This window comes from Microcaecilia unicolor, chromosome 2, assembly GCF_901765095.1.
Source record: "Microcaecilia unicolor chromosome 2, aMicUni1.1, whole genome shotgun sequence".
Classification (NCBI taxonomy): domain Eukaryota; kingdom Metazoa; phylum Chordata; class Amphibia; order Gymnophiona; family Siphonopidae; genus Microcaecilia; species Microcaecilia unicolor.
The window spans coordinates 133,218,357-133,232,986 of record NC_044032.1 but is presented as its reverse complement, the minus strand read 5'-3'; the positions used below and the strand labels follow the sequence as shown (position 1 = coordinate 133,232,986).

The 14,630-nt window shown below is 39.0% G+C and overlaps 1 protein-coding gene across 1 annotated transcript in view; it reads left to right on the top strand.

The window, feature by feature from the left end:
* SSBP2 (single stranded DNA binding protein 2) overlaps positions 1-14,630 on the top strand; it is a 665,549-nt gene that overhangs the window by 524,784 nt on the left and 126,135 nt on the right. The window contains exon 10 of the mRNA XM_030193336.1: positions 7,418-7,466. Coding sequence (XP_030049196.1) covers positions 7,418-7,466 — 49 coding nt within the window. The remainder of the gene's footprint in view (positions 1-7,417; positions 7,467-14,630) is intronic.

The window sequence follows — 14,630 nt, the reverse complement described above, 5'->3', positions numbered from 1 at the left end:
ATGGTTTATTTAATAAGCTGCGGCCTGTGTTATGCTACATGCCTGAGTGTTGTAAAATTATTTCAATATTGTAAGGAATATGACTGGAGGCGTGCGAATGCCCGTGTTAAGGGGCCGATCTGGAAAGCCACACAGTAGAGCCGCAAATGGCTGTCTTTTCTACTGCAAGCATAATATTGTGCCATGAAGAAAGCTAATATGATGCACCCAAAATGTGCATTGTAATTTATGGTAGCCTATGCAAGTCCGAATAAAAACAAGCGTCAGAACACATCAACACTTGTTATTCTTCATATAAAAACCAGCATCAGAAAAATGTTTTACATATAGAATTTTCGAGAGGCTGATATTTACGCACTGAAGAACAGGTGCTGATGTGTGCTGATGCTTTCATTTTTGTTTGGATGTGCGCACATGATCTGTTACCTCTCACCAGTCTTTTAAACTTGCAGGCAGTTCTTTCTGGTTACAGGAGAAGACCAAACTGGCAGCTAAATCTTAAAATTGGTATTAAATCCTCTCCGTTAAACCTTCTATACTGCCCCGGACTTAAAACATTTTTTGCATTGTGCATGTGTCAAAAGCCACTGTTTCCCTCTCTGCATTGAATGCAATACTTAATGGCCTTCATTACCATGCATTTAAATTCAGTGTGTGGCCATGTCTTCTGTACGAGTTAATACCGCGCTCAATCCCTCTGGACATTTCTCTGCCAGTAACATGCAAGTACATGCCAGCCTCTGATGTTATACTCGGGTCCATTAGAATAGCATGCAGGTCCCTGGAGTAGTCCAAATCACAAAACGTTTTTCCAAACAGCATTGTCAAAAGGAAAAGAGACTTTTTTTTTGTAGAAAATGACCTTTCCTGTTTTGATATTGGACGTTTTACAAAAACGTCCAAATTCAGACTTAGAAGTCGTATCCAAAAATACCCCTTGTGCACTTGACTGCACTGGGAATCAAACCTATGTTACCAGGATCAAAGCCCACTGCACTAACCATTAAGACACTCCTATTTTGGATGTTTTGCATTTGGATGTTTTTTTTGTTTGAAAATGGACCAAAAAATGAATCGTCCAAATCACAAAACATTTTTCCAAACAGTATTTTCAAAAGGGAAAGATAGACGGGTTTTTTTGTTGTTGAAAATGACCTACTTTCCTGTTCTGAATTTGGACATTTTTTTGTAAAACGTCCAAATTCAGACTTAGACATCATATCGAAAATGCCCCTCAAAGTGAACTTGGGCAACACCATGAGAGTTCCTAATAATTACACCAATCTGTGAGGAAGTCAGACTCTTCTTTGCTAGCTTGTAAATCTGTTCCTTAACATCTACAAACAATATGAGCCTGTCTGACACAAAATAACTGGAATATTATTCCAAAAGCTAGGGCCCTGTTTACTATGCCATGCTATAGGCACGCTAATGTTTTTAGCGCAAGCTAATGATTAGTGTGTGATAAACGCTAGAGACACTCATAGAAATATATGGGTGTCTCTAGCGTTTAGTGCATTCTAATTTTTAGCATTTGCTAAAAACACTAGCACACCTTAGTAAAAAGGGCCCATAATTTTAAAAAAATTTGTATTGTGAACATCTATAGTTCCTGAAACTATCATAGAGCCCAGTATCCCTTGCTAGTTTCACATTTTTAGGAGGGGGGGGAGCAATCGCTGGGAGATTTCCCCTAATCCCATTGGTGGACAGCTGCTCAGAGACCATTTCTATAATTTGGACATGCTGAATACCAGGTTTAAATACCAACATCCATCTTTTTGGACATGGACGGCCCTTTCCCTTTTAAAGTTGGAGTTGTTTTTGGCCCCTCCCTAGTCCCAAAACATGCCGAGAGCACACCCCCTTGCCATAAACATGTACTGCAGTTTTAGATGTCTGTATCCTGGCTTTATAAAATTAGAATTTGGATGTCCATGCAATGTGGATGTCTAAATTCTGATTTTCAGATGTCCAAAACACAAATAGAACTTCTGAAGTAAGGCCCATATAGCACGTAAAACCAATTTAACATACATTACCATATGAATTAATATGTGTAATGTTATATCTTTAATTAACACAAGTGTTTGAAATTAACCATAAGTCCAAAAATCAGGGAGAAAGTCTGAAAATCCAAAAATGAACAAAAGATTTTATTTTTCCAGTGCACATCCCCGGAATGATGGATTCCCTTTCTCAGAGTAGCTTCATGTTTGTTATTATGAGAAAGAGGGACCAGATTGAGATTTTCATTTACCTTGTGAACACAAATAAAACCTTGATTGCAATCTAAGGTTTTTGTTTTTTTTTACTAAAGAGCGCTAACTCCCGGATTCTGTATAGCACGCCTAGAGTTGCATGCGATTTCACGCGTAAAAATCTGTGCGTATTTTATAACTACACATGTAGGTTAATTGGCCACTGTTGGAAACAGGATACTGGGCTAGATGGACCATTGTCTGATCCAGTATGGCTATTCTTATATATTTATGTTCTTATGTTGATGTTATATGGAATGCTTCACATTGTGAATTCAGATTTACAAAAAGAGGAGCCAGGAAAACTGCAGTAATGTTTACAAAATCTGATAATAGTGGTGGTTTTGTAAAATTGATAGTGAGGTAATTAAATTTGGTGATGACACAAAGTTATTCAAAGTCGTTGGAGGATTGTGAAAAGTTACAAGAGGACCTTACGAGACTGGGAGACTGGGCATCTAAATGGCAGATGACGTTTAATGTGAGCAAGTGCAAAGTAATGCATGTGGGAAAGAGGAACCCGAATTATAGCTACGTCAAGCAAGGTTCCGCGTTAGGAGTCACGGACCAAGAAAGGGATCTAGGTGTCGTCGTTGATGATACGTTGAAACCTTCTGCCCAGTGTGCTGCTGTGGCTAAGAAAGCAAATAGAATGTTAGGTATTATTAGGAAAGGAATGGAACACAAAAATGAGGATGTTATAATGCCTTTGTATCGCTCAATGGTGCGACCGCACCTCGAATATTGTGTTCAATTCTAGTTGCCGCATCTCAAAAAAGATATGGTGGAATTAGAAAAGGTGCAGAGAAGGGCAACGAAAATGATAAAGAGGATGGGACTACTTCCCTATGAGGAAAGGCTAAAGTGGCTAGGGCTCTTCAGCTTGGAGAAAAGGCAGCTGAGGGGAGATATGATAGAGGTCTATAAAATAATGAGTAGAGTTGAACGGGTAGATGTGAAGCATCTGTTTTCGCTTTCCAAAAATACTAGGACTAGGGGGCATTCGATGAAGCTACAATGTAGTAAATTTAAAACAAATCAGAGAAAGGTTTTCTTCACTCAACGTGTAATTAAACTCTGGAATTCATTGCCAGAGAATGTTGTAAAGGTGGTTAGCTTAGCAAAGTTTAAAAAAGGTTTGAACGGCTTCCTAAAGGAAAAGTCCATAGACCATTATTAAATGGACTTGGGGAAAATCCACTATTTCTGAGATAAGCAGTATAAAATGTTTTGTACTTGTTTGGGATCTTGTCAGGTATTTGTGACCTGGATTGGCCACTGTTGGAAACAGGATGATGGGCTTGATGGACCTTTGGTCTTTCCCAGTGTGGCAGTACTTATGTACTTATATTTTTCTCTATCATTTTACAGTCTACAATCAGCCAGCAACATCCAGATGGATTGTTGGTGAAAACTTTTAAATAAAGAGTTTTTGTCCATCCCTGTGTGTTCATATTAGAAATGAAATGAAGGAACAGGCAAAAGCCAGAATTAGTTTCCATTTCCCAGCTGCTCTTCGTATTATTTGCGACACCTGCATTTCATGTGAGGATCTTTTGTGTTTATGCGGTAATATCACATATTACACTATGAAGACATCTGTCTGTGTTGTAGAGCATGTATTTTCAGCATTCAAACAATTTATACATTCTAAATGGCTAACTACAAAAATAAAATGTGTAAACTTGATGTTTGACAAAACAGTTATTCATTAATCATTACATTCGTACAACATTTTCAAGGAATCTGGATCTATTGACACTTGTGGAGGATAATTATGTAACAGATTTGCCTAGAATAAAGTGTATCAAGCACCTATTTCAAGCCTTTTCTGTAAAACAAAGTAGGAAGCCACTTTTCTTTACAGAATACTAGCACAAGTGGCAGAAAGTGTGCCTACATTTAGGGTACAATCACGTCAGCCCTATGGCTGGTACAAATACTTGCAGCTAGGTATTAGCCAGAACACATGTAAATTATAAACTACTATTTACACATTTGCATTCTGTTGCATTATATTTGCATTCTCTGACCACGATCCGCACATACTCTGCCTTTGCACATGCTCACCGGCAAAGTACACGCCATCAAAGCATGATTAGAATACTGCCATTTATGTATGTTCCTGCTGCCTAAAACTAGATGGCTCATTATAGAAGTACCCCCTTAAGGTGCAAGATAGTACATGTAAAGCCCCATAGAACAGGAATTGAGACATCCAGTCTGGGATGTGCTCAGTTATTTATCTATCAAATGTATATCCCACCTATCCTATCCATCTAAGTGGATTACAACATAATATCCATACAGCAAAAACATCATATACAATAAACATATAACAAAACTACAATATAACATAAAATACATAAAAACAAAGAATACATCCTAAAACTGCACTATAACTAACATAAAATTCATAATCAGCAAAAAGCCACATGAAACAAATGTGTTTTCAATTGCTTTCTAAACATTGGCAAAGAAGCAATTTGGAGCATTTCCAAAGGAAGAGCATTCCACAAGGTGGGCCCAGCTACAGAAAACTATCACAAACAGTTCTCTATAAGAAGGACCTGGTAAAATGATGGAACATCCAAAAAACACCCACTTTGAGATCTCAAAACCCGTGAAGGTATATAACTTGTCAGACCCTGCATAATGGCCACTGGGGCATCACCATGCAGGGCCTTGAAGACCAGCAACAAAAATGTAAACTGAATGCACCAAATCACTGGAAGTTATGGAGGTATTCTAGAAAAGAATCTACTGCCATAGAGCCTTTTCCAAAATACCTGTAAGAGTGCATGTGTATTTGCCAGCATGTGCACCAGGAACAGGCATTTTACAAATTCACACGTTGACACAATAAAAAGCATAGACTGGCAGCTTCCATGTGGAAGCATTCGGCGCTTGCAGGTAGAAGTGGTGATTTCACTACTTCCATGTGTAGTCACCCAATTTTAAAATCTTACATGTGTAATTGCTGCCAATTAAATAGTGAGGCTGCAAATTTAAAGTGCTTTAGTTTTGGAGGATTAAGGTGAATGACTCACTTAATCGTTTGTGTAGAGCCCTGGCGAAAGAAGTACATTTTTTTAAGCCTATACATACTGTTGAGCAGGTTTAAAAGCCAATGTGGAATTTTTTTTTTAATTCCTTTTGTAAAATGTAGCTTTTATTCCTGCCCAAGCCTTGCCCAAATCACATCCTCTTGAAAGCTCTCTGTAGTGTGGATCTCCTTATATAAATAGTGGCTTCCTGAAGTCAGTTTTTTCAAGTGTGCGATACATGCTTGTTGACACAGGTATTTCCGTGTGGAAATTGTAAATAACGCTTTTAAATAATCCTCTACATATAATATGCAAGAAACCGCCATTGAGATCAGTGATTACAGACCTCAGCAGGTTGTATCTTTGGGAGGGGAATTTAACCTTATGTCATATAATACTACTCAAGTTCTTAGAAGATGACAATGCAGGTGGATAGCTCAAGTATAAGGCATTCTAAATTTTCTGAATCATAGTTTATAGACTCCAGAATCCTACTAGTTTATAGAGAAGATGGACAAATGAACTTGGGACCCTTGCATCATACATCATTCAGGGGAGGGACGAGTCCTTTGGGGGCAAGGCTGGTGTTAGACATTCAAGACCAGCCCAAAATCTGGTCTTCTGCCTGTGCCTTCTTCAGCATGAGGCAGATTTGGGGGCCCCCTGTAGTATGGGGGCCCAGGGCGGTTGCCCTGTTTGCTACCCCCTAATGCTAGACCTGTATGGGGCCAAAGAAACATGTACAGTAGTGTGGATAGTGAAGAGAGAGAAAATAAACAAGAGAACTGAGAGACAGACAGTAAAGATTATGGGCTGCATTCTATACATGGCATCCTAAAATGGGTGCCAGAAAAGATTGCTACTAAGCATGATTCTATAAAAGGTTTGCACTTTATAAAATCACGTTTAATGCCACTTCCTGGGCCCTAACTTTGGGCACTGTACTTACACCTGCTGAAACCTGGTGTAAATGCTGGAGCCCAAGCTGGGTGTGTTGACCCATTATTCTGTAAACAATGTGCAAAACGTTTTGGAATGCCCCTGACACAAATGCTTCTCCATGGCGATGCCCATTTTGAGTTGCGCACTATGGGATGTGGGTGCTCAGTGTTATAGAATAATGTGCAGCCAGATGCAGGTGCAAAACCTAATTGGTGCCAATTAACATCAATAATTGGTTGTTGGCAGCCAATTATTGCTTGTTAACAGCTTATTAGCCAATTAAGTTGCGCAGGCATCTTTGGATTGCTCCCACTATAGAATTCAGGGGTATATGTACTCAGTGTGTAGATAGCAGCTTACAAGACTGAAGGAGGAATTAGACTGTTACATTCATAATTGATTTGTAGAATACTGTGCTGGCTGACTCATTTCCACAGAGTTTTTAAATTAAGAGTTTTTCCTACAGAGGAACCTCTAGGATATCTACAGGCCTGGCTGCACCTCACAGTTTTGTGTGATGTATGTTGGGGAAAGTGAGCATTTTATGAAATCTTCTTAAATATATATAATGCTGGCAATTCAGATTGGGTTGATGTAGCCCTGGCATTGTGGAATGGAGGAGTAGCCGAATGGTTAGTACAGCAAGCTGAGAACCAGGGGAGCCAGTTCAATTCCCACTGTAGTTTGTTGGGATTTTGGAGGCACTTAACCCTCCACTGCCTCAGGTTCAAATTTAGATTGCAAGCTCTCAAGGGACAGAAACAAAATCCTACTTTATCTGTGTACACTGCTTCACTTGCAAGCAGTTTATAAGGAATTACAATTTATTTTTTTTTTAAATTGTAATATAACCATATGGTACCTCATGTTGCTTTTCAAGGCTTTCTGGAATAACAGATGTTTTAATCTTCACTGCTGAGATTAGAAGATACTACTGATAAACTGGTCTGTTTTGCATGGCTTAATAATGCGTTCTAAATGGAATTCCTTAAATAATTCAGTGTGCCAAAAATCAGAGTAAAGGAGGAGGCTTCTGCAAAGGCTTGTGAAGAACTTCAGGCTTCAGAATCCTTATCACCGTAATTCGTTATAGTATGATATGCTTGTTGGATTATCGCCAAATCCTCTTATGCTCGAACAAAACCCCATCTGTCTCTTTCTGTTCAGGGGTCCAGGAGGTGGTAGACCATGGCCAAACCCAACAAATGCAAACTCAGTAAGTAAACATCTAAATACGTATGTCAAGATCCTACTGTTTTTAAGTTGTTCACCTATAGTGAGTAAGTGAAAAGGGAATGAAATCAATGCATAACAAGGAATGAAAGACTTGTTCAATATGGACTGCTGTGGTCTGTAGAATGTGTGGGCTCACTGCTGCATTACAGTTCAGTGTTGACATGACTGCATATTGGGACCTTAGCACTGAATTGAAGTTGCTCAAAACACCGTTGAGCTGGTCATTTACAGTAGTTACAGTGAGTAGTTCACAAAGGTCATGACTGAAGAGGAACAAAATGCAAAACGGAGGAAAATGAGAAAATAAAAATGAAATAGAAATTTGTGATAGGATGAGATTTTGACAGAAGAGACAGGGAATAGAGGAGGGCAAGACTTGCAGGAGAACTTTCAGATAAAAATTCCAGTGTACAGAGAAAAAGATCTAGAGGCTGATGGACTAAACTGAGCAATATTTTCACAAAAGGGGGTGTTGGTGTGTGTGAAACAGCATACAGAATACCCACAAATGCACAAAAATGCTGACATTTTGTATTTTACATGTTTTTTTTTGTGTGTGTACTACCTCTTAAAACAATTTGCCAAGAAAGGCTCAAGTTTGCTAACTTGAGCCTGTCTTGGTAGATTTTTGTATGTGGTCTACTGTTTATGAAAGTTTATTTTTAAAATGAGCTGCTATAATGCAAAGCCATGCAAAAAAGCTTATGAGCGTTTTGAAAAAAAATAGCAAATTAAAACCTGTCCACGGGTTGGTTTTCACGTAATAACTGCATTTCAGTGACATATATAGGGGCCCTTTTACTTAGCTGCACTAAGAAATGGGCTTAGCATACCCTTATGTAGGTCTTTTCCGTTCACTAAGCCTATTTCTTGCATGGCCATAAAAAGGCCTCTTTTCTATGTATTTTATTTATGGCTGTGGCTAATGGTAACATTAGCCACAGCCATTTAAAAGAATTACTGCTTTAACCCAGTGGTAAACAGTATATGCTAATGTGCTAGTACTAACTGGTTACCACTTTTACACCCACTCTCTGCCCATTCCCTATCCATGATACACCCCCCCCCCCCCCCCCCAAAAAAAAAAAATTTAAAAAATAAATACTGCATGCTCACACGCACAGACAACAGGCAAGGCACTTTGGTATATCGTCTGTGAAGCCCTTTATACTTTGTTAGATGCACTTGCACCTAATGCAGATTAGTAAAAGGGCCCAATGGTGAATTTTTTCAGGCTTTGCACAACATTTCTTGTGAAAGTTTGCTGCAGTTCCTTTTATACTGAGCAGGCTTGCTATTGTGACAACACATCACTAGGGTAAAATTGACCTGCCTCACATTCTCTATTAGTACATGAACAATCCAGCACTTGCAGAGGTTTGCTTCAAAATGGGGTTCTTTTACTAAAGTTTAGCTCGAGCTCTCTGCAGCTGGACCCATTTTATTCCTATGGGCCCTGCTGCAGATAACGCGAGCTAAGCTTTAGTAAAAGACCCCCAATGATAGGAAGAGCTGACATCAAAGGATCAAAAAGTGAGGTCATTATGAATTCTTGGCTATTACAAGCCAGTTATGCCTGTGGTAACTTTTCTGACACCTTCTACTGAAAACGCAAAAACTCAGAAGGACCATGAAGCCCCACTTTCACAATCCGTATTCACACTGAAAATTGAGATCAAGCAAGCTTTTGTTATTCTGCTCCATGAGAGATTTCTGCCCACCCAGAGCTCACCTTATGGCACCTGCCTTACAATTTGACAGACATACCAGCACAGTCAAACTACCTGCTACTGTCCCCAGAATAGCTCATCCCTGCCTCTTGGTGTTTGCCTTCTTCCAACCCCCAGCCCCACCTGACCAGGTAAGATTTAAAACATTTTTTTAAAGAAGTACTGGTACTTCAGCTGTGGCTCGAAGTACCAGGCAAGAATTAAACTGTATTTTCAACCCTATCCTGGAGGCACACCTAGCCAGTCAAATTTTCAGAATAACCACAATGAATAGCAGAACAAACAGCAGACCAACATACTTATGCCTGACATGGCCATGTTTCACCAAGGCTACGTCAAAGGCAAAACTAAAACAAAATTAAAAATCACATTTTAACAAACAGCAAATGATAATCACATCATAACAAACAATAAAATGAATAAAGTATTTACAAAATAAATCATGTCAGAATTATACCAAAATCATAAAGAACCATGCATTGCTTAAACAAAACATACAGATTTGCAAGCATAAAAAGTGTGGGGTTTCCAAGCAAAGATAGTATAAGAACATTTTGAATCGATGAAGGTGAAGCAGTAGGCACAATACAATAATGGTGCAATGGTAAGACAGGCTGGAGCATAAAAACAGTGTCTAAATATCATGCAATAAAAACCAGTGTTTATAGTTCAGTGGCATGGAAGGCAAGCATAGATCTAATAATACATACCTAGAGAGGCAAAGTCAAATACACAGTTCTCTCTAGCATAACACATAAGGGGAATTCTACAAGCATCAATCAAACCAAATAGTAAAATTAATGAATACAGAACTGTGAGAGCAAGTCTCAATAAATGATCACAGTTTTACAACAGATATTTAGAAAAAAGTACAGTAGGATCACACTGAACTGCTATTGCCTTCAGTAATTCAAAAATGGCAACTCGAAAAAGAGAACAGAGCGTTTGTAACCTTCCTTCAAACAGCAAACAAAGGAAATTGTCAAATCAGACAGAGAGCAACGCTACAACCTGTCCAGAGGAACCTAGGAGCAAAATTTAACGGGACCAACTAGACCACGCATCTTGACAGAACAGTCCGACGTCAGCGGACCAGAACAGGCAGACATGGATCGACAGTGCAATCAAACATCGGCACACCACAGTGAACTCCAGCCTAGAAGGACAGCGTAGTCTCACCCTCACCACGCTCGGCAACGACCAGTGGGAACATTAGATGCAGATGAACTGCGAAAGGTGAGCTGCTATTCGGGGTTGGAGTCTGCGCCCTGCAAGATTTGAAAGGAAGTTGACGGTATCTTTGTGATTTGCTGTAGAATTTTTTTGAAGAGGTAGGTTTTCATTTCTTTTCTGAATTGGAGATTTGTGATGCTTCTTACGGTTTTTGGTATCGAGTTCCACCCATGTTGCAGGCACCCTATTCGGAGCTGCATGACCCATCATTGAAGAACGGAAGCCTAGAACCAAGAACTTTCACCCGGGGCTGATACGCTGCTCCTCTTGGCTGCCAGCATCTTCTACTCTCCGAGCAAGAATTTGCACTGCTCATTTATCTTTTATACGTGACTGTTAGTGAAGGATATTTTCACTGCTGTGGGTATTGTTTGTATGTACTAGCTACCTCTCTTCTATCTGATCATTCTCAATTATGCAGGCAAACCCCCAGCCAAGGTTAAAAAAAAAAAAAAAAGCCAGCCCCATGCAGCACACAAACACAAGCACCTCAGAGCCCAACCACTTATCTATTCACATGCAAATACCCCCAAGTCAGAAGTAACCCCCCAAAATGACCAACCTAAGGGCATGGACTATACAATAATAATGGGGATACCATCAACAACTCCAACCGAATGGAACAAAATACTAGTACGCATCCCAGGAAGAAGATACCCACTCCAACAACTGGGAGAGCCCGATCGCAACCTAAACAACAGTGCAGTGGCCAAATAAACAACCAGCAACGTGAAACCAAACATGAACACCCAACAAAACCACAGCAGCAAAACAGGCAGACCAAACAGACAACATTAAACACGACTCATATGTCCCAGTACAAATAGGTTACATAAATGCAAGAACAGCAGTAAATAAGACAACACTACTAAAAGACTGGATAAAAATAGAACAACTTGGACTACTGCTCATAACTGAAACATGTCTGAACCTTGACAACGACACTGTTCTACTAGACCTATGCCCACCAGGATACAAAATAATACATACAAACAGAACCAAAAGAAGGGGAGGAGGCGTAGCAATAATATACAAATCCTCCACAGCAGAACCTGTCGCTAAACACACATCCTCAACAATCGAAATACTGACATACAAAATCACCAACAAAACACTAACTGACCAACTATGCATCACATTATTCTACTCCCCTCCAGGAAGCTGGACAAATGCCCAATATGATTTCATGGACTTCGTAGCAAACATCTGCACCAATCACCAAAATGTCCTACTAATAGGTGAAATGAACCTGCACCTAGGAAAACAAAATGACACAAACACCAGAACACTAATGAACTTCATAATCCAATGGAACTTCACAACAGCACAAGAAGTCTCATTGCACACAAAAGGACACCAATTAGACATACTAGCCCACAGATTCTCGAGTAATATCCACATATTCACAAACCACACATGAGAAGAGGTACCATGGTTAGACCACAGCAAGCTCATTTTCACACTACAATGGAAAGAAAATGGCAAGAAATGAGAGCCAAGAACCAAACGCACATTCACAACCAGAGGAAAAGTAGACAAATGCACATTCTGGACAACAAAAATAAATGAACTCAATGACATATCACCCGAGGATAAACACTTCATGAGAAACTGGTACAAAACAAGTGAAAACACACTAAACAAAATAGCACCACGTCCCTGGTTTAATGACAAACTACTACACATGAAGACGCAAACAAAACCATGTGGAGAAAAGCCATAAGAACATACACAAAAAGCATAAAGAAAACGAAACCTCGACCAGACCAATACGAAAAATATATTCATACTCATGAACAAACTACTGAAAACCCAGAACATATTGGCGACAACTGAATCACCACCAACTGCAAGCTTGCACAATACTTCAAAAACAAAATAACAAACACAAGATCAAACCTTGCAAAAGCACAAAAACGTCACAGACAACCTACAGGACTGCGAAACACACAACCACACTGCAGCAGACAGAATATGGACCACGTTCAAACCACCCCAGTTAGACAGCATAAAGACATTATTGACAAGGACAAAACGCATTACTACTACAATTCGACATATCAAGTGCGTTCATCCTAGTAGACCACACCACACTAATGACACTGCTCAACAATATAGGAATCAGCGGTGCAGTGGCAACATGGTTCAGTGGCTTTCTAAAGACCAGATCCTACATTGTAAAGATGTCCAACCAAACATCAGCCTCAGTGTGGGGTACCACAGGGATTGCCAGTATTACCAATACTGTTCAATATAATGATGGTGCCACTCGGGGAAAAAAACTGGAATTAATGGGTTTCAACCCATTTGTATATGCAGATGATGTCACCATCTTCATACCTTTCCAAAACAATATCACAAACATACAGGACAAAATAAAAAAAAGGATTGGACCTCATGGGAGAATGGACAACAACTTTTAAACTCAAACTAAACAGACAAAAACAAATTCCTAGTACTATCCAGCCCACACACCCCCACATCATACGAAAAATTCACAATCGACCAACAAACATACCACATCGAAACACAGCTTAAAATACTAGGAATCGTTCTTGACAAACATCTAACACTGGACAATCAAATATCAGCAGTAACATCAAAATGCATCAGAACACTATGGAAACTAAGAATAAGAGATTATTTCCCTAGACAATCTTTCTGGATACTGGTCCAATCAGCGATACTATCGCAACTAGACTACTGCAATGCAGCATACGTGTAGGGTGCAAGGAAAACACACTAAAATTGCTGCAAATAGTCTAAAACATGGCAGCAAGACTGATTTTCAAGAAATCAAAATATGAAACACTACATTGGCTAGCAGTCAAGGCAAGAATATTTTTCAAAGCAAGCACCCTAATCTTCAAGATCCTATTCGGAATGGCACCCGAATATATGCTTAACATGATTGAACTATCCTCAAGAAGATGCCAGCCCAGAAAACAGAAACTACCTACTCCTACATCTACCCAACTATAAGAACACCATCTACAAAACTACACAGCAGGAGTTAGCTACCTGGGTTCCAAATGGAGGAACTAGATACCAAAAACCATAAGAAGCATCACAAATCTCCTCCAATTCAGAAAAGAAATGAAAACCTACCTCTTCAAAAAATTCTACAGCTAATCACAAAGATACCGTCAACTTCCTTTCAAATCTACCTCTTCAAAAACTATATGAATAAATATCACCATAACTCTACAACTGAACACGAAAGCTACCTCTACCTTTTCCACTTCAAATCTCTCTTCAAAAACTCTGTGAATAACTACACAAACTATAGATGCCCTCTCCACATTGCTATTGTAACAACAACAAAATATAAATTGTAAGCCTCTTTAAACCAAAACTTGTTTTTGGATAATAATGGGATACAAGAATGCATAAATAAATACACAGAAATTAGTCTTTACAGTCAGTTTGGAAACCCCTTAGAAGAAAAACATTAAATCTTGCTTACAGTCCTGCAACTCATCCTCAGGAGAATCTCCAAAGCAGTTTCACAAACTTAATTCTTATATAGCAGAGAAAAGACCACTACTCTCTATGATAAATATTATTAAAACAAATTTCTTAAAAGCAAACATTTAAAATGTTACTCACAGTCCTGCAGCAAATCTTCAGGAGAGTTCCTAGCCAAATGAAACAAATTTGGTTCATATGTAGGAGCAACAGGTCACAGTTCATTACTTTTAAAATAAACTTCTACTTTAGGATTTTAGGCTTCAAAAAAAATCAATGAAAAATACTTTTAAACATCAGAGAAACAAATAAAAAGCTCAAAGTCAATAAACAAGCACTTAAAAATAGCGATAAAGTCTCTAGAGACCCGTTTTAATTGACCAAATTGAAAACCGAGGGTCACATTCAAAAGCGCTTGCCTTGCCCACCTCTAAAATGATAAAATCACAAAGACATACTGCTTATTTGGCTTTTAAAATGCTAAACAACATCAAAAATGCTATGCATTCCCGTAGCCATTTTGATTTACGTCTTGGGAGTCTTTTACAAAGCTACGCTAGTGTTTTTAGCTCGCAGTAAAAATCAGCTGGCGGTAAATGCTGAGATGCCAATTATATTCCTATGGGTGTCTCAGTGTTTACTGCCAGCTGATTTTTACTGAGAGCTAAAAATGCTAGTGTGGCTTTGTAAAACATCCCCTTTATGTGTTCAAA